The 22,033-nt window shown below is 44.6% G+C and overlaps 1 protein-coding gene across 10 annotated transcripts in view; it reads left to right on the top strand.

The window, feature by feature from the left end:
• ntng1a (netrin g1a) overlaps positions 1–22,033 on the top strand; it is a gene marked incomplete at its 5' end in the record, with an annotated part of 108,219 nt that overhangs the window by 27,711 nt on the left and 58,475 nt on the right. For all 10 annotated transcript variants that reach the window (XM_080543866.1, XM_080543862.1, XM_080543859.1 and 7 more), the window contains one exon: positions 17,623–18,266. In XM_080543866.1, coding sequence (XP_080399992.1) covers positions 17,623–18,266 — 644 coding nt within the window. The remainder of the gene's footprint in view (positions 1–17,622; positions 18,267–22,033) is intronic.

The raw sequence follows: 22,033 nt of genomic DNA, 5'->3' as shown, positions 1-22,033 counted from the left end.
AGAGAGAGAGAGAGAGAGAGAGAGAGAATGAGAGAGAGAGAGAATGAGAGAGAGAGAGATCTGTGGATATCGGTGGATAGAGCTGAGAGTCTTAAGAAGCCCTGGTTTCACTCACTGTAGGCCTACCGTCGTTTCTGTCAATCTCAGGGAGAGAAGTACACCCACCTGCACCGGAGCAGCCGAGGTGTGGGTGTGTAATAGAATAGAAGAGGAGGACACGGAAAGAGATAGTTTGACAGTTACCATCAAATTAAAGATGGGGCATGGAACAGTACAGGGGGGGGGGGGGGGGAGAGAACATAGACATGATGTGGGTGAGCAAAAACTCAGCAGGAATTGTGCAAACCTGAGAGATGAAAGGTTTGATTGTACACACGTCCTTGTTAGTCACACCAAATAGTCCCAGAACCCTCGCTGACACCCTGATGGGAAGAAGGAGAATGTCAATATTGTCTCAAAAACGTCAGTTAACTTCAGTTGACATGGTGTATGTGGAATCTTTCAAGAGATCATGACTGTGTGTCTGATCAAGTACGATTCCATTCCTTTTCTTTGATTACACAGACTGACTCATACTGTAGCACTTAACATTAGAACAGCCGTGAATCTCTTACCTACTAAAAGAGCCGCTTGTAAATTAGCCTGCTTCCTACACCGAAAAACTGCAAAATATCTTCATACTAGCTTATCCTGATGTGATTTAGAAAATGTAAGGAGACTGGGTGGTAGAACGCACATATCTCGGAAAAGTCATGAAAGGAGGGTCCTGAAATTTGATCGAGTGCAAAGATATAACATGTTTCTTTTCTCACAGGGGTCAAATGACCCCTCATGGCTGATTCTGCCAGTGCCATGTCAGAATAGCAGAGTTTGCTGTACCCTAGTGATCCACATCTATGGCTAGTCCTCGAAACGAATGTAATATTCTCATCGCTCTGTGCTATGGCGGTTATGAGACAACCGATTGCATGTAATCTGTCTTTTTAAAGGATTCTTTAGCAGATGAAACACAAAGTCAGTGCTTCTTCTTCAATTTCTTTTCCCAGTCTTTGTGGGGGAAAACCAAGCATGCACTATTCAAATCCTGACCAGACAAAAAGGACTCCCCCATATTTCTGTGTGGTCTCATTAGTGTGAATCTCTTGGTTTAATTAATCAGAGACAGAGTGCTTAATTCATCTTTTATTGCAGCAGAGTGGAGTTGATGAGAGTTAGCTGTTCCCTCTAGCCCTTTTTAACTTGCTGGGTGTTTTCTTTTTTTCTTTTTTTTAATGGCTGCTCATCAGGACGAGAGACAATCAGCGCGCGGAGAACACTTGACTCTTTTCAGAAAGCTATTATGACAATGACGCCGTGTTTGGAGGGTCAACATTTCTCTCTCAGACTAAAGTGTATCCTCTCAAAGTGTTTCATCAGAGTTGTTGCCGTAGTGCTTTTTTACTGAGAGCATCATGCTACCTTGCCTCTGTTTGGACTAGAACCTATATACGTATAGATAGAGGGATATGCAGATGTGAATGTGTTAAATTGGCTCTTATGCCTCAATACACACAAAAACAATATTGTGTGAGTGTGAGTGTGTGAGTGTGAGTGTGAGTGTGAGTGTGTGTGTGTGTGTGTGTGTGTGTGTGCATGGTGCTAAGGCAGGTGACAGGTTCAGTCCCACTGACAGAAGTGAGTGTGAGTGTGTGTGTGTGTGTGTGTGTGTGTGTGTGTGTGTGTGTGTGTGTGTGTGTGTGTGTGTGTGCGTGCGTGCGTGCGCGCGTGCGTGTGTGTTTGAGAAATTGTGTGTGAGTGTCGTGATCCTGCAAGCCTTGGAGAGGAAAAGGACTGAGCTCTTTTTCCCCAGAGTCACCTGTCAATCATTTTCTCCGATTCAGTGATAAAAAGAGAAGAAAAAGAAGCAACCCTCCCAGTAGAATGACTAAAGAGACCTTCAGTGATCTGACAGAGGAGCCGGGAGCTGAATTTAAAGTACACCAAAGCAGTTAAATATCCACACTGGGAATGCCTGCGTTTACAACAGTATTGATTTTAATCATCCTTAAAAAAAGCCCTGCTTTTCCCAAATCCGCTCAGACATCTCGCATCAGAAAGTAAAACGCTATGAATCACGGACGTGCTATCCTACCAGGAGCGGACAAGGGCAACCATTAACACCTCCTTTTAACACAAGGGCATTTTTTAACACCTCCGACACAGCAGTGGATAATATTCAACGTTGAAAAGAAACGCATGGCGGGGGTCATCGCGTAGTGCATTGTTTTAACCTGTCAAGACAGCCATGTGCACGTTTCCAAAGATCGGTGTTGGCCGATCATGCAGTGTGGGAATGGATTTGCATAGGCCTTTTGAATACTACTTGATATCATTATCCCCTCCCAATACTAACAATGCCGCCATTGGTGTGTGAATGTGTGTGTGAATGGGTGAACGAGAGGCCGTTGTAAAGCGCTTTGGAGCAGCTTTGGAGCAGCAAAAAAGGCGCTTTATAAGTGCAGTCCATTTGCCATTTACCATTTAACATGGATTGGATAAGTGGTGTTTGGCAACTTTCAGGATGATTCGAACAACTATCTTTTTAGTTTGGGCCTAAAAGGCTTTCCCAACAAACCTTCCATGAAGTAGGTAGGCTATGCATATGTTCCTATAGTCTGCAGTATACAATGATTAAGATATTCCCCTGATTTGATTTGATACTCTATCAAAGACATCCACAGTTCCATGATTTAATTAGTCATTGGCACAGAGAGCAGAGGTGATGGATGTACGCAACTAGGGGTGCAACGGTTCTCGGTTTTTTTACGGACGGTACGGTTTGCGTTCCACGGCTCAATTCACTAGTGAACCGTGACGGTTTTCGGTTTTCGTTTTCGTTTCCGTTTTTTTTTTTTTTTTTTTTACCTTTATTTTACCAGGAAGTCACATTGAGATTAAAACCTCTTTTACAAGAGAGACCTGGCCAAGACAGGGTCAAAATAGTAGCTTAAAAAAACAGTTCAGATAACAAGACAGGACATAAGACAGTGGCAACAATACAATAGACAAACAATGGTAGGGGTATTTACAAGGTGATTAAAACATTGAGAAGTCTAACCAAAGCAGGTACAGCGAGCGGTGACCACATCCTTTAATCTACGCTTTAAGATACTTATGGAAATAAGGGCCTCTAATTTAAAAGTAGTCTGTAGGTCATTCCAAGACCAAGGGCCATAATAAGACAAGCTTGCCCTTCCAACATTGTTCATGATAAGTGGCACCTTGTATTGTAGCCATCTACGAGACCTGAGACCCGAGCCACTCGGTATAGGGATGAACTTCAGGCCCAGATAATTCGGTAAGAAGCCAGAGATGATTTTAAACACAAGAGTGTACCAGTGTTGGAGCCTTCTGACAGAAAGAGATGGCCATCCAACCAGACTATACAGTGTACAGTGATGGGTCCTGAAGGCACTATTGGTGATGTATCTTAGAACCGAATGATACAGGGGGTCTAGCTTGGATAAAGTGGACAGAGAAGCAAACCTATATACTGTATCACCATAATCCAATTGTGAAAGGAAAAGGGCGGAGACAAGACGTTTTCTGGAAGCCAAGGAAAAGCAAGATGTAAATCTATACAGGAAGCCCACTGTACGCTTAAGCTTTATGGCGAGAAGATCAATTTGGCCGCGTTCGTAAATTAGCTCTGAGAGCGCCGGAGCGTCCACGTGAATGCCTCGAACGCGGCCTTTGGTCAGAGGTCGAGTTGGTCTGGAACGTTTGTTTCTGAACCGAACCGTACCGAAAACCGTGACCCAAAATACCGAACCGTACCGAACCGTGGGCCAACTGAACCGTTGCACCCCTATACGCAACATTGGTCTTTCAATGTTTTAGGCTTACGTGATGTAGTAATCCGAGAATATGCCTACTTCTATGTATTTATAGAGGATATACTGGTGGTATGAGGGATTATCCCCAACAGATGACAAATGCTGCCGTTATGATAAAATAACTGTCTATTTTCATGATTATTAAACGTGGAACGTCATGGGTATTTAAATATGCCAACTCCCCTCGGCACATTCTCTGAAACCTCCCATTTTCACAAAACGCCCCTCCTTTTGTTGCAAAGTTTGTGTTGGTGGGGGCAGATGCACTTTGTGAAACACTGAATTACCCAAACTGTCTTTGCACATGGTTTTAGTGTTGCGCTGCCCTCTTTACTTCCATGCGTGTTGAGTTATGATGTATTTGATATCAGTGAGATGATGAAAACCTAAACCGACATTTCTGACTTCAATTCAGAACATGTACAGTGATCAATTCCCATATAGAGCACAAATACCCGTATCATATTTTCAACGTGTTATATGAAATGAAAAACAAGGACACTTTAAAACCCAAGAATATGCACTGTCCTTGAAACCCAACATCTCAAGTGACATTGATAGTCTGTGGAAGCATTTACTGAGGAATCAAATATATTCATGTCATTTAAGTGTTGCAGTAAAAAAACTTGACTCACTCTCCCTCATTACAATTACTGTAACATGAGCTGAACTTAGACTTTGGGCACGGTGAGTGTCTCAGTCACCCTCTCATTATACGCCTAATCTTCCCCTGTGTAGGTCCTCCCCTGTGTAGTCCTACCCACTAATGGCCCAGGTTACCCGGTGGTGATAACACTGGCGGCCATACAGTAGTACCTCACTAGGGAGGAGACACCAGCAGATCCCTTAGCTTCTTAGCTTGGTCAAGGTGACGGCGAGTCACATCTGTCTGGCAGGCTTATACAGGACATATAGTATTATGATACCATTATACCCCACCCAGGGAGCAGAGAGAGAGAGAGGCAGAGAGAGAGAGAGAGAAAGAGAGAGAGAGAGAGAGAAAGAGAGAGAGAGAGGCAGAGAGAGAGAGAGAAAGAGAGAGAGAGAGAGAGAGAGAGAGAGAGAGAGAGAGAGAGAGAGAGAGAGAGAGAGAGAGAGAGAGAAGGGGATGGGGGTTTATAGTCTCTCTCACTCCTTGTCAAATCATAAGGGATTTATGTGTGGATGGATAAAGCCTTAAAACAAGTCCCTGCTATGCTCTGCTCTCTGCTGCTGTGCAAATTGGCCCATGTGCCGTGTTTGTCATACGCTGCCACTGCCTGGCATGGCGTCTTAACGATGGCTGATTGTGTATCGAGAAACTCATCATGTTGTTAACCAACAGATTGATCCCGCCACTGTTTATTAGTGCTGTTTGAATGTCTCCTCGATAACTGTTAATAGGCTGCGCAGACAACTGTGTTTGTGGATGATTCACACTTAGCTTGTCCTGGATGTTAGTGGTTCAGACAATAGTCTAGCAGTAGAGAACGACTTGATCCCTAAACAGGGGAGTGCAACGACCTCAGGAGACACCTACTCTCCCTGTCATCATGAACACTAGAACAGCCGTGCCTTTTTACCTACTAAAAGAGCCGGCTCGGGGGGGTCAATGCTCTCTTTACAATGCTTTACAATCCCTCTTTACAATGCTCAAGCTGCTATTTACACACAACGACCACTAGTTGGCCGCTTGTAAATTAGCCTGCTTCCTACACAGAAAAACGGCAAAATAGCTTTATATTAGCTTATCCTGATGTGATTTAGAAAATGTAAGGATACTGGGTGGTAGAACTGGGTGAGGGTGAGTCTCTGAGTGGTTGAGGGAGAGAGAGTTCCAGAGGCGGGGTGCAGCTCGTGAAAAGGCACGGTCTCCGAAGCCTTTGAGTTTTGAGGATGGGACAGTGAGTGGAACAGTGGATGAGGATGGGAGGGTACGGGTAGGGCGGTCGGGAAGAAGGAGGTCAGTCAGGTAAGGGGGGGCCAGGCTATGGAGGGCTTTGTATGTGAGGAGGAGTACTTTGAATTTGATACGTTCTTTGATGGGGAGCCAGTGGAGAGAGTGGAGGACAGGAGTGATGTGGTCACGGGACCGGGTGTTTGAGAGTAGGCGGGCGGCTGAGTTTTGGACCATCTGACTTCTATGGAGGGAGCGGGAGGTGATGCTGGTGAGTAGGGAGTTGCAGTAGTCAATGCGGGAGGAGATGAAGGCGTGGATGAGGGATTCAGCAGTGGGCGGGGAGAGGCAGTGTCTAATTTTGGCAATGTTTCGGAGGTGGAAGTAGGAGGTATTGACGATGTAGCTGACGTGGGGATCAAATGAGAGGGTGGGGTCCAGGATGAAGCCAAGGTTGCGAGCCAGGGGGGGAGGGGGTGATAGTAGTGTCCTCAATGGTGAGTGTGATGGGTCCGGTTTTATTGAGAGTGGATTTGGTGCCGATGAGGATGACTTCTGTCTTGTCACTGTTGAGTTTGAGGAAGTTGTGGGTTAGCCAGGTTTTTATTGCAGATATGCAGTTTTCAATGTGACTGAGGGGTGGGTTCTGGGTGGATTTTGTGCTGATGTAGATCTGGGTGTTGTCAGCGTAACTGTGGATGTCCAGGTTGATGTGACCAAGGGGGAGTATGTAGCAGAGGAAGAGCAGGGGGCCGAGGACTGAGCCTTGGGGGACCCCCTGTGTGACAGAGGAGGAGGTGGAGCTGTGACCGGAGAGGGAGATGAACTGTTGTCTGTTGGTGAGGTAAGAGGTGAGCCAGTCCAGTGCGGTGCCCTCAACACCCAGTTGGCGCAACCTTTGAAGGAGGATAGAGTGAGACACTGTGTCGAAGGCTGCGCTCAGGTCTAGTAGAATCAGGATGTTGAGGGCGCCTGAGTCTGCAGAGGTGAGGAGATCGTTGATGACCTTAACCAGGGCTGTTTCGGTGTTGTGGTGTGGGCGGAAACCAGACTGAAGGGGTTCATACAGGCTGTTGGACTGGAGGTGGGAGTGAAGTTGGACAGCGACAGCGCGCTCGAGGGTTTTGGAGAAGAATGATAGGTTGGAGATGGGACGGTAGTTGGAGAGGTTGGCTGGGTCAAGAGTGGGCTTTTTGAGGGAGCAGGTGGTTGTTTTGGAGGTGATGATGGTAGTGATGAGGGAGGAGTCATCAGGGGAGAAAGTAGTGAGAGAAGTAAGGGGGGTGTAGTCAGCTGGGGGGAAGATGACAGCGGGGGGGGGGGGGGGGGGGGGGTTGGAGGAGTTGGAGATGGAGGCAGTCAGTGAGCTGTTCATTTGGGAGTTCTTGCCGTTGAAGGCGTGGAGAAAGGAGTTGCAGAGATCAGGGGAGGACGTTGTGTTATTGTCCGGGGGTTGGAGTAGTTTCTTGACAGTGGAGAAGAGGGTGAGGGCGTTTCGGTTGGTGGTGTTGATGAGGAAGGAGTAGTAGGCGGATTAGAAAGGAATATTTGAGAGGTGAGGATACAGTTTCAGATATAAAGGAACAGATTGAAACATGTCGAGCACCATTGTCTGGGGAGGTGTTGTTTGGACTTGCTGTCAGAGAAATACATGTTTAAGTTTCTCACTTCTCAGCCCAATACCAATGTGACACGTTCTGGTAAAGAAGGGCTGCATGTCGGCCATGTGTTTAAAAGCAAGGACTGTGTGATCATCTAATTATGTGTAGTTATGTGTTTTTAGCATGTTGATGTTCTATCAGAATGTTGTGATATGCTAAACCTGCAGTTAAATGTTCGTAGCAATGTTCCTTTTTACCAATAGCTATTAGCAGCTGTTTCACCTGTATTTGGATTCAGAGCGCGTTTTTTCCCTATTTGGTTTGGTTTGAGGTGGACCAACATACAATCAGATTTAAATGTATGACATCATCATCCCATTTTGTTTACAATCTGCACTTTCATAATCTGGAGAAAAAAAACAGCAAAATGACCATGCCTACTTGAGGGCTTTTTAACCAGACCCTGTCATGTATCGCCTATACCTTATTTTATGTTCCCCAAACTGTAGGTTGAGAATTAACTTTGTGTTTAATCCACCAATGGACGGTCACTTACGCATGTTATATGTAGTTCATTAGTGTTTTCAGTATTATGCATGATTCTTTAGCTGTGTGTTAGCTGTCATATCTGCTGTCATATCTGCTGTCATATCTGCTGTCATATCTCCAATCCACATCACAAACTGCCCCCTGTAGGGTACTCAACAGCATATAAAACATAATAGAATATAAAATTGTTTTTAATATCCCGTGAGGGTGGGTGCCGCAGGTTCCTGCGATTGTTTTAAGCCTCATGAATCTCCTAAATCGCAGCTCTGCGGTGTGATGAGCGTAACGCAGGACATTTACACATCGTCTCGCCTCATAACCTCCCCCGTCGGAGGGCTAACCTGCACTGCGGAGAGAGAGAGGCCCACCGCTACGCCACACAATACAGTATCGAGTGCCCCCCCCTCCTCCACTGTTAACACACCCAATATCTCAGCAGCCCACCTTTGAGACGTCTCTCCTGTTTCTTTTAGGGTTCATTTAAGATGTTGTCGATTGGGTTGAATGTCACGAAGAAAACGAGCTAGTGGGCAGCGTCATTCCTAGAGGTTTTTGGAGGAGGGGAGAGAGGGGATGGGATGGGGAGGGGTTTTGGGGGAAACCTTTTTTTTTCACTGTCTTATTGACCACCATCTCTACTCAGTGACCTCTTCTTGACCCTGAGCTGTTTCCAAAGTGTAATTGTAATCCTTGACAGGATTTCGCCAGGTGTCTATTACCGACTGTAATCTGCACGACGGCATCCAATATTCACGCCGCGCCGAGGTTAAGCCTGAGTGTCTGTGTCACCCCGTCGCCAAGAGAGAGGCTCTACGGAGGTGTTATCATGGCCAGCAGGAGAGAGAGAGAGGGGGAGACAGAGAGAGTGAGAGAGAGAGAGAGAGAGAGAGAGAGAGAGAGAGAGAGAGAGAGAGAGACAGAGAGAGAGAGAGAGAGAGAGAGAAAGGGAGAGAGGGAGAGGCAGACAGAGAGAGAGAGAGGGAGACAGAGAGAGAGAGAGAGGGAGACAGAGAGAGAGAGAGGGAGAGGCAGAGGGAGAGGGAGACAGAGAGAGAGAGAGAGAGAGAGAGAGAGACAGAGAGAGAGAGAGAATGAGAGAGAAAATGAGAGAGCACCGCTTCAATCAAGCCTCTGTGTCCAGGGAGAGATCTATCCTTGCACACAAGGTCTCATTAATGCAGGAGGGCTGGGTTTAACCCCTACCTGACGACGCAGGACAGAGAGAGATGGAGATGAAGGAAATAAGGAGAGAGAGAGAGATGGAGGGAATGGGGGAGGGTGATATGAGAGGAAATGAAGGAAGAGAGACAGTGACCTTGTCCCCGATTTCGAATGAACTGTCATCCAGCAGGGCTTTCCTTACATCACCTGAAAGCTAGGAACATGTGGGAAGGAGGGGATTTATTTATCTCATCCAGATTGTCTGCACTGTGGCATCTGGATATGTTTACTGATAAACTCTACAAACAGCTGAATAACTCTGTGTGTGTGTGTGTTTGCGTGTGTGTGTGTGTGTGTGTGTGTTTAATTTAAAAGACTATGCTTCTATGATATATAATATTAGACATATCCACACAGATTCCATGGACTATTCTCTCTCTTTTTGTTTGCATTAGTGATTATAAAGTAATGAAAAACAAAAAAGGGACTGAAAAAACAAAAGCAAGAGAGAGAGACAGAAGGGTGGAGGGGGGGAGGGAGGGAGGGAGGGAGCAATCTGTGATCTGGGTTACAAGTCAGAGACATCTGTCACACAAAAGGATTTGTTTGATTGGTCGAGCCCATGCATCAAGCCTAGCTGTCAGTGGCCAGTAAATTTATATTCCTCAGTCACATCCTCTATCAATGATCACGTAATGTGGAGGCCTGAGCTGTCAGCCTGCACAGCCATATCTTATTCACTTTAAAACTACCCTGGGCCAGGCCTGGAGAGAGTCCGTTTGGTCTGTCTTCAATTATAAATGTCTAGCAGACATTATTACATCTTAGACATTATTATATATTCATTATCGTCCTCTAATCATTTCATTTTGATCTGTGAATACAGCATTTGTTGTTTTCGTTTTTGGTTTTCATTTGATTGTTAGGAATATTCAAAGTTAAAACTATCGATTTTTAGAACACTTGAGGTTAGTGTTTGAGCTAAAGGCTTTGATTGTTTGTCGAACAGATGTTGGCATTGTTAGACGAAATGGAGACAAACGGTAATAACTTGATTGTTCTAGACAAAATAACCAGTGAGTGTGGTACTGTGCTGATTTCATATTCAATAAGACAGTTCGTATCTAGGTGTAATTGCAGTATACAGAGTAGATTGTCCTACAAAGACACCTAGATTTAGATTTAGTAATCTAAAAATTATAATATGATATGTATAGATATGATAGATATGATATTATCAGTTTTCAAAAAATGCCGGTCGAGAGAGGACGCTGGCGTTGCTTGTTCACCACTTCCCCGCCCGAAATCTAGGTGTAATTGCAGTATACAGAGTAGATTGTCCTACACTTAGATTTAGATGTAGTCATCAAAAAATGTATTATACCCCTATACTTTCTTTTATTTATTTTATCTTTTTATTTTACTACTCGATCTTTTCAGTTTGTAAAGCGTCTTTGAGCTTTCCCAGGCAGACACATAACAGATAGCATCATCTCCCTGATCCACCCTGAGGAGAGATGGGAGAGGTGCTGTGTACTGTACTATCTGAAACACCTATACATACATATAAGTCTAATGTATTATTATTATTATTATTATTATTATTATTATAAAACAACAAGGTGTTTCAGATAGTACAGTACACAGCACCTCTCCCATCTCTCCTCAGGGTGGATCAGGGAGATGATGCTATCTGTTATGTGTCTGCCTGGGAAAGCCTTGGTCGGCCAACCATGAGAAAAACACTTCCCAAGGACTTAATCAAATTAATAACATTTGTCTGGAGATGAAGAACAGAAAGGAGAGGTTTACAGATAGAACCACTGATTCATTACAACGCTGTTTTTCATTGTATTTGTTCAATCAGAGTGAAATTAGCCAGAACCTTTTTAATAGGAACAGTAAAGTACAGGATTAGAGCAGCCGTGTGAATTTATGCAGAATGCTGCTACACACACACACACACACACACACCACACACACACACACACACACACACACACACACACACACACACACACACACACACACACACACACACACACACACACACACCTACACACATACCCACCCACACACACACACACACACACACCTACACACACACACACACACACACACACACGTGCCATATCTCACTGACACTGGGGATTGGATTAACCTAGTGTGTTTTGGGGGGTCGGCGACACCATTAGCACCAATTTAGCGTGACCTCAGCGCTCCAGTGACTCCAGTCATCTGTATAATCTATGGCAGCTGTCCCGCGCGTGTGTTCCGCGTGTGTTCCCTTGTCTGGTATTTATCAGATTAGGATTAATAGAAACATCTTCGGTAATTACAGATCGGGTGTGCACTGTGCAGTGCTACTAGCAATGTCAATTATTTTAATGTGCGCCAAACCATTAATCTGCTAATAGAGCCCTCAGCAGCGTCAAATAAAACACAAGTCTGCCATTGATTTTCATGGGCTGTGCTAGGCATCACTTTATCTTTTTTCGTCTTCTTTTTTTTCTTCTTGCGGAGGTCGCTGCTGCTCAGTCTGACCGGTGAGAGTATTGATCTTCATAAGGCAGTGTTTGGTTGTAAAGTCGGTACTGGAGGAGACGGTAATGGAAGGTTTTAACCTGTGTGTTAGGAGCTCTCCACCGGCTAGCCGAGGTTGCCAGGTGCCATGCAGCACATTTTAGCCCCTTGCAAAAGAAATCAATGAGGATACATCTCTGTCTGATTAGAGAAGTGTGTGTGTGTGTGAGTGTGTGCATGTGTGTGTGCTTGTGTGTGCGTTCATGTGTGTGTGTGTGTGTGTGTGTGTGTGTGCCCGTGTGCGTACGCATGCATGTGCGTGCCCGCGTGTATGCGTGCATGTGCGTGTGCATCTATCACGTATTGACCAGGTTTCAGACTTTATTGGAGCGTTGCCATGACAAGGCCAGACCTTGACCGCTGTGTGGCTGTGCCCCAGTTATCGTTTGATAAATAGTCCAGATATGAGCCAGATCTGGTTGTTAGATGTGTTGACTGTATTTGGCCCATTTCTGGACCATAATAATGCCATTTGATGATGATTGGGTTTAGGTAGGGCCACCATAGCCAATCCAATTGTGGCCCCAAAAAACTGTTGTACCTCAGCCACATCAACATTCTGGCTCAGGCTTTGTCTTTGTGTGGCAAAGACGATAGTTCAAAGCCTGGCGTAGTCATGGAAACCAGAGCTGGCCCACCTCTGGACCATCCTTCCAACTGGTTACTGGGCCACATCCACATGCCGGCCAAGATGTGGCCTTGTCATGGTGACTTGACAAGCCCAGGGAACAACGATTCTGGCCCAGAACTGGCCTTTTTGTGACAATGGCCTGGCTTACTTATGACAGATCTGGCTTACTTATGACAGATCTGGCTTACTTATGACAGATCTGGCTTACTTATGACAGATCTGGCTTAGTTATGGCAATCAGATCTGGCTCTTTTTTACTGAAATTGTGGTCAAGATCTGGCAATTGATCGGGTCCACTGATCGGACTCCCAACTGATCAGGACCTGATCTGGTCCACTGTTGCAACCATAACACACTGCAACCATAACACACTGCAACCATAACACACTGCAACCATAACACACTGCAACCATTTATAGATGTAGTGACACATAACACACTCATTTATAGATGTAGTGTTGAGTGTGCTGAGATCCAGCCTTATTTATTTATTCATTTATTTAAAAGGGACAATGGACAGTCATTGACTCTCCCTGAATTAGCTGGGTAGCTAAATGACATCAGCAGTCCCTGGGCAGGTAAACCCACAGGGGAAATACGGCCTCAGGTGTTATAAACTATTTAAAACAGAACTACGGGACATAGAAGTATCACATAAAACAGAACTACAGGAAATAAAAACATCACACTTTACACTCGAGAAAACATTACATCAAATATTAAATCCTAAAAAAAAGAAAAGAAAGAAAGAAAAGTTTGTATGTAACGAGATCATTGTTGCACTGTCAACAGTTGTATGGTAACTATAGTTGTGTTACTTTACTCCAAGTAGGATGCCTCATAATTTCAATTGGGTTCACTATGTGCTTATTTTTGTCAAGAAACCTAATTAAAGGACTTTTTCACAATAGTAAAAAAATAGGAGAAATGTTACCCATTCAGATTTGTCGAATTGCCAAATGCCAACTTCAGCTAACACGCTGGTGAAGTGATTGCATCACAGTCAAAGGATACCATGACAAGAACATATCTGGAGACAAACATGGCAAGCCTGTATAGAAAGCTCCATATGATCCTGTAAATATAGCTGGTAGCCAGTTAGTGTTAGAGTTAGTGACTCGCCCCCAGCGGGTCTCGAACCCTGATCTCCCAACTCCCGACCGGCCGCGCTAACCACAATGCCAATTAACTGCTCCGCCAACGGACTTAACTCCTCTGGCATTGCGGTTAGCGCAGCCGGTTGGGAAGCGAGAGATCGGGGTTGGAGACCTGCTGGGGGCCAGTGACTCTGCCACACTCGCCCCCAGCGTGCGGCTCAGACCGAGGCACAGATGGGAGGTGGGCTGGCGACTGGGACGGTGCCATCGGAGAGGCCTGCCCATGTGAGAGACTTGGTATAGTGAAGCATGGGGAACACGCTCTCCCCGACGGAGGGGTAGTGTAACGCCCAGCGCGTGGGCACGGTGTCCCGGAGGAATAAGGAATGGTGTAACGTCCCTGGATACGACTGGTTGACTGTTCCACCAATGGACTTAACGCCTTCAGCGTTGTGGTTAGCGTGGAGCGCTGGGAGGCGGGTTTGAGATCTGCTGGGGGAGAGTTGCTCCACCCCGGGGTTCAGCACATAGCTGTTTAAGTTGAATGTGATAAACAATTTGTATTTCATATTCAAGACGTGTGTGCTAGTGCAAGTATTGTAGCTAACTGTGACCAGTCACTAATCTATCAGAAAACTTTATTTTTATTATAAATCTTCTTATCTTCACAGTTTAATACACTCTCTCCATTTCTGGGATTATGGGGAAAGCAAAACAATGAGGAATTATTCATTCAATATATTCAGCATATTATATATTAAGATGGGAGTACATTTAGCAGCCAAATATTACATTTGTCTGGGTGTTTGGGTAACAGACACTGGGGGCCGGTTTCACAGTCAAGGCTTAAGCCTAGTCCTGGACTAAATCACACTTTCAATGTAAAATCTCCATTGAAGATGCTTTTTAGTCTAGGATTAGGCTTAAGCCTTGTCTGTGAAACCGACCCCTGGGTGTTTTAACAGCGTATCGTAGCCACTTCTAAGGAACTGCTATGGAAATACTGACCAAGTTTCAAATTAGTGCCAAAATGACTACAAATGTAACCAAGGTATTTAATTTGATGCTATCTGAGTAGATTTGGTTGTGCATCTTAAATCCAGCCCAGACCTGGCCCAACAACTGTCTGCTGACTGGGTGCTTTTGGAATAACCCAAACACAAACATGTGTTTAGGCCAGAGGTGGACATCTTTATAAACATGTGTTTGGGCCAGAGGTGGACATCTTTATAGTGTTTAGGCCAGAGGTGGACATCTTTATGTGTTTAGGCCAGAGGTGGACATCATTATAGTCCATATCCCCAAAGCTAGAGTAACCTACAGCAAATGAGCTCTTCCATTTCTGTCTGTGTGCACATTGCACCAGATGGTAGTTAATGGCACCCCTAACCTCCTGGCGGTGTTGTCCACTGAAGCCCAAGTGGAAATTTCCGTTGCCAGCCAGCCAGCCAGCCCCTCCACTCTCTCTCCCAGTCACCATTGTCCAGTGCTCAGAGCAGAGAGGACTGTGGGGGATTGGGCAGACAGGATATTAATGTGACTCTCCACCAGTTAGAAGGCTAAATGCATGGCAGAGCGCTGTTTCATTGTCACCTTGCCTTGGAGGACAAGTAAAAATCTAAAAGCTTATTAGCAGGATGGGAACGTTTCGTTTCTCTCTCTCTCCCTCTCTCTCTCTCTCTCTCTCTCTCTCTCTCTCTCTCTCTCTCTCTCTCTCTCTCTCTCTTTCTCAACCTCTCTCTCTCTTTCTCAATCTCTCTCTCTCTCTCCTTCTAATTTTCACTCTATCTCTGTCTTCCTGCCTCCTCTTCCTGTCCTACATCACGAGGCGCTCCTCTCATCCCTGTCGCCCCGGCCGCAGAACCACACAGAGAGTGTCATCTCCTACCTAATCAAGTGGCGGATTATCTTGTCCCTGATAAATTGGAGCCCTGTATCTCTTGAAAGGTCCTTCCTGAAGTACTTCCCCTCTTAGCCAGCGGACGCTAGCTTAGCAGACAGCTGCATCCAGCCCAGGGGAGAGAAGAACATTGTGGTGTAATGATTTGTGGTAAACCGTACAAATGTTTTTAAGGAGGGCGTCGTTTGGAGTAGGGGGGGTGGTGAATCTGAGGCTTACTATGGCTACATTTGTTATCAGGTCAGAGGAGGGAGGGAGAGAAAGAAAGAAAGGAAATAGTTGATGCTTGGGTTCTCCTGCCCTCTCCAGCACGATCCTCTTTAGTTTGTACTGAGGCTGGATGGTGTATTTTTGTCATTTTCTTATTCAGTGACAGAATTGACAAGAAGCAGGTGAAATGCACAACATGGCAGCCTTTATGCAAAAAGATGATTGTGGAAATGCATTCCCTCCTTGGGAGAGTGACCTTCAGTTTATACCTCGCTCTAATGACCATATTAGGCATTAAGTATTCATCTGCATTCCCCATTCAGCCTCAAATACATTTGTACCTCCAAGTGTGTGTATAATGGTGAGGTGTGTGTGTGTGTGTGTGGGTGTGTGTGTGTGTGTGTGTATAATGGTGAGGTGATAACACTTAAACACAGAGATGAGCATGTCATAAATCATCCAGGGAATTTGATAGGATGTAAATATAAAACACTGTCTGACTTTGGGGTTACATTGTGGCTGTGACTGTGGTTGTGTGTGTGGCTGTGGCTGTGGTTGTGTGTGAGTGTGTGTGTGTGTGTGTGTGTGTGTGTGTGTGTGTGTGTGTGTGTGTGTGTGTGTGTGTGTGTGTGTGTGTGTGTGTGTGTGTGTGTGTGTGTAAAGGGGAAGGGGAAGGGGTTATTTTACGAAACAGCTCCATAAAAAATAAATGTATCTCTGGGTGTTTTATAATCCCACCCTCATCTGGATTCACCCTGCACCACAGCTGGAGCCACGGGCTCAACAAGCTGCAATCAATTACTATTACAATGATGCCGTGTCTTACCTTACTGCAGGCCTCTGTACTGCAGGGAATCCTCACAACATCTTTTGTTACATTATATATTTTAAAACAGAAGTCAGTGATTGGTACATACAGTGTCTTCGGAAAGTATTCAGACCCCTTCATTTTGTCCACATGTTGGTGTGTTATAGACTCAATTTAAAATGGATTAAATGGAATTAATTTGTCATCAACCCCCCCACACACAATACCCTAGAAGAAGGACAAAGCGGATGACAAACATGTTTTTAGAAATGTCAGTAAATGTAATATGATTGAAATACAGAAATACCTCATGTATTTGTAATACCTCAAGTATTCAGACCCTTTGCTTTGACACTCTTAAAATGAGATCAAATGCAAATGTCATCAACAAATCATTCAATAACTTGAATTGATCCATCTTAATGTAAGGATAATAGTTCATGTAATTCTGGAATGTATCTTTTTTGTTTTCATAGGGTCTCTGATTAACAATACATTTACAGAAATGTAAAAAAATGTATTCTTGCTTTGTCATTCTGGGTTATTGTGTGTGGATTGATGGAACATTATTTTTAATTGAATCAATTTTAAAGTGTGTCTACAACAAGAAGATTGAAACATATAAATGGCTCATGAGCTTTAATTCAACTGTTACCTATCAGAACCTAAAGTATAGCTCAAATCAAACTGTGTTAAAACATGGTTAAAACTATCTTTTTGATAGTTGTGGATTAATAATGAGCCTGAAGATAGGAACTTGCTTTCAATCTAGGTATAATATTTAATAAAGAAAATGGTCTTTCACAACTCGAGTTGGACCCAGCCCACTTAAGGTAGACTGAGTGCCCACTCACACACAACACATCTCTCATACAGTGTCGACATGGACACATCAACAATAGGAGTCCGCATTCCATAAATGTTGGAACATTGCAACAATGTCGGACAAGGTCTTGGGTATACTGTCAACACAGTCACGACATTGATAAGGAGTCTGCATTCCATCACCGTCCATGAACACAAGGCCCTGGAACACCACCAGACTCCCAACAATGCTGCACATATAAACCCATTATACTGGTCAGTCCTTGCATCCATAGCTCTGTCTAGGTATTTGTGAGTGGTTACATTTTCGAGGCCCATACCTCAGCTCTTTAACAGAACAAGTTGGCGGGGTTGACTGCTTTGATGTTGTTTGAATTCCAGATTGCCCTATACTCCATGAGCTGCACTCAAGGCTCATACTTTTTTTTCTTCCCCTATGTTATTGTTGACCATTAACAGTCTTTTTTTGCTCTTTTTCTTCCCCCCTCTGCTCTGTCGTTCCTCAGGAGAACCCGTACATGTGTAACAACGAGTGTGACGCCACCACAGAGGAGCTGGCCCATCCTCCGGAGCTCATGTTCGACTTCGAAGGTCGAAACCCCACCACGTTTTGGCAGTCCACTTCCTGGAAGAAGTACCCCAAGGCCCTACTGGTCAACATCACCCTGTCCTGGAACAAAACCATCGAGCTGACGGACGACATCGTCTTGACCTTCGAGTCGGGTCGCCCCGAGCAGATGGTGCTAGAGAAGTCCCTGGACTACGGGAAGACCTGGCAACCCTACCAGTTCTACGCCACGGACTGTCTCGACGCCTTCACCATGGAGCCCAAGACGGTCCAGGACCTGACCCAGCACACGCTGCTGGACATCATCTGCACCGAGGACTACTCCAGAGGGTACGTGTGGAAGAACGACAAGACGGTGCGCTTCGAGATCAAGGACCGCTTCGCGCTGTTCGCCGGACCCAGGCTGCACAACATGGCGTCGTTGTACGGCCAGCTGGACACCACCAAGAACCTGCGGGATTTCTTCACCATCACGGACCTGAGGGTGAAGCTGCTTAGGCCCGCCACGGGCGCCACCATGGTGGACGAGAACAACCTGTCCAGATACTTCTATGCCATCTCTGATATCAAAGTGCAGGGCAGGTAAGCAAAATGTTGTGTTCTCGACATTGAGCAGAGGAATGTGTACTTTCATATCCAATTCGGTCAATGATGACTCAGTATGAAAGCTGTTGATAGTAGGACTGTATTCCTACCGTTTTTTTTTTAAGAGTTTGAGCTAGGATACATTAACAACACTCTGCTTTCCAATTAGACGTCCATCTCTGCTGATTTAGAAGTCCGTCTGTAATGATTTAAAGTGTTCTACAGTTGTCAGCACCTTTGATTAAGAAACTTCCTCTCGCCTGACTTACATACCTTTCTTTTAGATGCTGACTCTCTCATCTCTCTATTAGCTGATGGAAGGTATTAAAGGTAGCAGCAAACGCGTCAGGTCATGGCACTTTTTCTAATTGGTGTTTGATGTATGGTGTCCCCGGAGGGCCATAAAACCAAAAGAAAAGCAAGCCGGTTAGTGAAAAAGGGCTGCAACATGTTTCCCATCTTTATGTAGTTTAGAAGCGTCAAGGGGCATTTACTTAAGTGGAACTATTTTACGCTATGTGATTTTCAATTTAGCATCCCTAAATATGGTTATAAGGGATAGAGAAAGATTTAATTGCTCTTGTTTTTGCTCTTCATGCAAGGAGAATCACAGAACAATAGTGCACAGCGGCGGAACATGACTGCTGTGTTTGGATATTGAAGTGTCCATTCAATTTAGGAACCCAGTAATATGAAAGATGGCTCTCACATCACAGAGACGTGAGGACTCAGCTTTAAGAACAGTTAAACCAGTTGCATCATAACCAGTTTGTTGTGGGTTTCTGTATCACCCAACGGTAGGGGCAGTACACTGCACCTCACACTAGTGACGTCCACATGCCTATATGCTGAAAGGACTATCATAAAGAATGCCTTACACATACATTCGTGAGCTTAGAATGATATGGTTCTATCTCCGTTTAGGGTAGTTCAGAGATATTGAGCGTCAACGTTTTTACATTCCATTATGTTTTGTGAGATGGAACCTTTGTATTTTATGAATTACTAACTCAAAAATGTCAACATTTAAAAAAACAACACCACACAGGCATTAATAAACACCTAATGGATCAGATTATATGGTTCATCTCTGAACTACCCTAAACGGAGATAGAACCATATAATTCCATCAGCTAAAACTACATTTGGACATAAATGGAGATAGAACCTTATAATTTTAACGTCACGCATTGTATTTTTGACTTTTCTTGTGACTGGGAAGATCATTCAACCAAATAACCACAGGGAATGTAAGCTGGAACTTCCAGGATGGAGGGAACATTATCAACACACATTTCCCCATCGTATCATCGGAATCATGACCGTTTGCTTACATCCCTATGGGAGGGAGGATTTGAGCGATGAGTGTTCCACCAAGACCAGAGTAGTTTACCAGCCGACTGGTTTGGGGCGTGACGTTAGTGAGTGTGAGAAATGTTCTCTACTGTTTACCAAAGGTAACACACAGTTCAGCTTTAATTAGATGCGCTTCACACACACACACACACACACACACACACACACACACACACACACACATACACACACACACACACACACACACACACACACAAGGTATGCCCGCTCCCCTCAGCCTCTACCATGGCGAATCAATGCTTAGCCCCATCTCGGAGCATTGTACACAAGACATATAAGCTCCTTAACCCTGGAATACAATTGGGCGGAACACGGCGGAAGCGATTTGGTAGGGGCAGGGAGGTTGAATCCGGCATAATTCACTGGACTCGTCCATCCTCAGGGATAAGGAGGGAGACTTGAGAGCGCCCAGATTCTCTCTCATCCACATTGTGAGAGACAATGGCATGAGGGCATGAGACTCTGCAATGTTACGAGCGGCAAAGTAGGTCAGCAAAAGAGGAACAAGAGAGGGAGAATAGAAAAAGGTTGGAAAAGTAGACCTCTAGTCTGAAATGCACAATACTCCGAAAAGTTATTTTGTAGAAACTGAATGCGTTAGTCTTGCTGGTTTCATTACGTTTAATGATGAATGACAGGGAGACCAAAGGCATTGGGAGGAGAAGGATTGATTCACAACATTTGAACATCTAAATGAAGCGTGGAGTCACGAGGTAATGTGAATAAAGCATTTCGGGCGATTGACTGAAATGCATTTGTCATCCTCTGGATCTCTCTGTATCAGCAGTGCTACGAGGGTAGTGTACGAGGGTAGTGTACGAGGGTAGTGTGGAGACAGAGCAGATGTGGTACTGTAGGATATGTTCGTATAACTTACTGACAGATTTGACATACACTAGGTCTTTTTCATTCATTTTCTTTTACATACAGATTATCTAAATCTAAAGCTCTCTCTATCTCTCTCTCTCTCTCTCTCTCTCTCTCTCTCTGTCACACGCTCTTTCTCTTTCTCTCCCTCTCCTTCCCCCATCCCTCCCATATTGTGATCAATAGAGTGTAATTAAAGCTGTGGAAGATTCAGTCTCCTGAAGGATCTGTGTGTGCTGCAGAGTGCTGCAGAGGGGCTCCTCTATCAGTCTGGTGGCCATGGCGCTGGTGGCCTGCCCTGAATTATACATGTAGAAACACCCCACCTCATTCCTCCCCCCCCCCATGACAAACCCTCATACGCCACCTCATCAGCCCTCTCCTAAACCCAGAGAAAAACATTATAACCCCACCGAAATAACCCCCCACAAACCAAAAGACCCCACCCCACCATATGAGGTTAATGTTTATTAGGCTAATACCAACTGGAAACGCTCGATTCCAAATCAATGATCGTCTGCGCTTCGTTATGCGACGTGAAACACGGATTCATCTGAATGAATCCTGATTCAGCAGACGAGATTCACTCCGTCAATGAAAAGTAGAATCTGGCAGCCCCTAGCTTGTGAACACACCACTAATCTCACTGCTTTTTTCTGGCTATGTTTCTCCTTCCCCAAAACATTCCCTGGGAAAAAAAAAGTGCGATAGAAAAAAAAGGTTGTTTCCCCAATTTGCCATACTGCCCCAGGGAGTTGCAATTCAATTTCCCAAGCAGACATCTGCTGCAAGGCAGTATGGGAAGGTCAGCACAGCCTGGAGGGTTCAGAACCATTCTGACTGGTGGGGTAGACAGGTAATTCACTAGAATGGGAGAATTGATTACTGGACGTTACTTTTTTTTACTATCCCAGCATCCTTGGTTGCATTAAAAGATGTGTGCCAAATGTTTCCCCACCCATGCCCTATCTGTCTCACACTGAACACCCCCAGTATCTCTGAAACAGCACATTGCTGAGGACGCCTCCACTGGGGTTCTCAACTTCTTAATACTAGGAGCGCCAGGACTTTTTTTTTTTAGGTGGAGAATATAATTCATTAAATTTGATAAACACCATGTGTTTGACATGACTTCACATGGAGAATCGTTGGAAATACCACATTTTGTGTTTGAAAGGGCTATCATATTGAATGTAACATATTCACAGCTATAATACATTTTACCGTAATATATACTGTAAAAAAAATAAAAAATAAAAATAATATAAATGTTATTTGTAGACTGAATAAGGTATAAGTAAAAGCTGATAGCATATGTGTTTTATTAAAATCTCAAATAGAAATGGACACTTTAAACCACAACACGTGTGGTGAAATGTGCGCCGTTACGTAATTGCAGCGGGACTGGGCTCAAAACACGGCATTCATTATTGTGCATTGAACTAATATTCTGCCCATTATCCCCCAAATTACACAATTGTGACACATTCTAATGCTTTGGTCCTCATGTCGGGATCTGA

Source organism: Nansenia antarctica, assembly GCF_963989245.1.
Source record: "Nansenia antarctica genome assembly, chromosome: 13".
Classification (NCBI taxonomy): Eukaryota; Metazoa; Chordata; class Actinopteri; order Argentiniformes; family Microstomatidae; genus Nansenia; species Nansenia antarctica.
The sequence above is the reverse complement of the archived record's forward strand: the minus strand, read 5'-3'. Positions and strand labels throughout refer to the sequence as shown.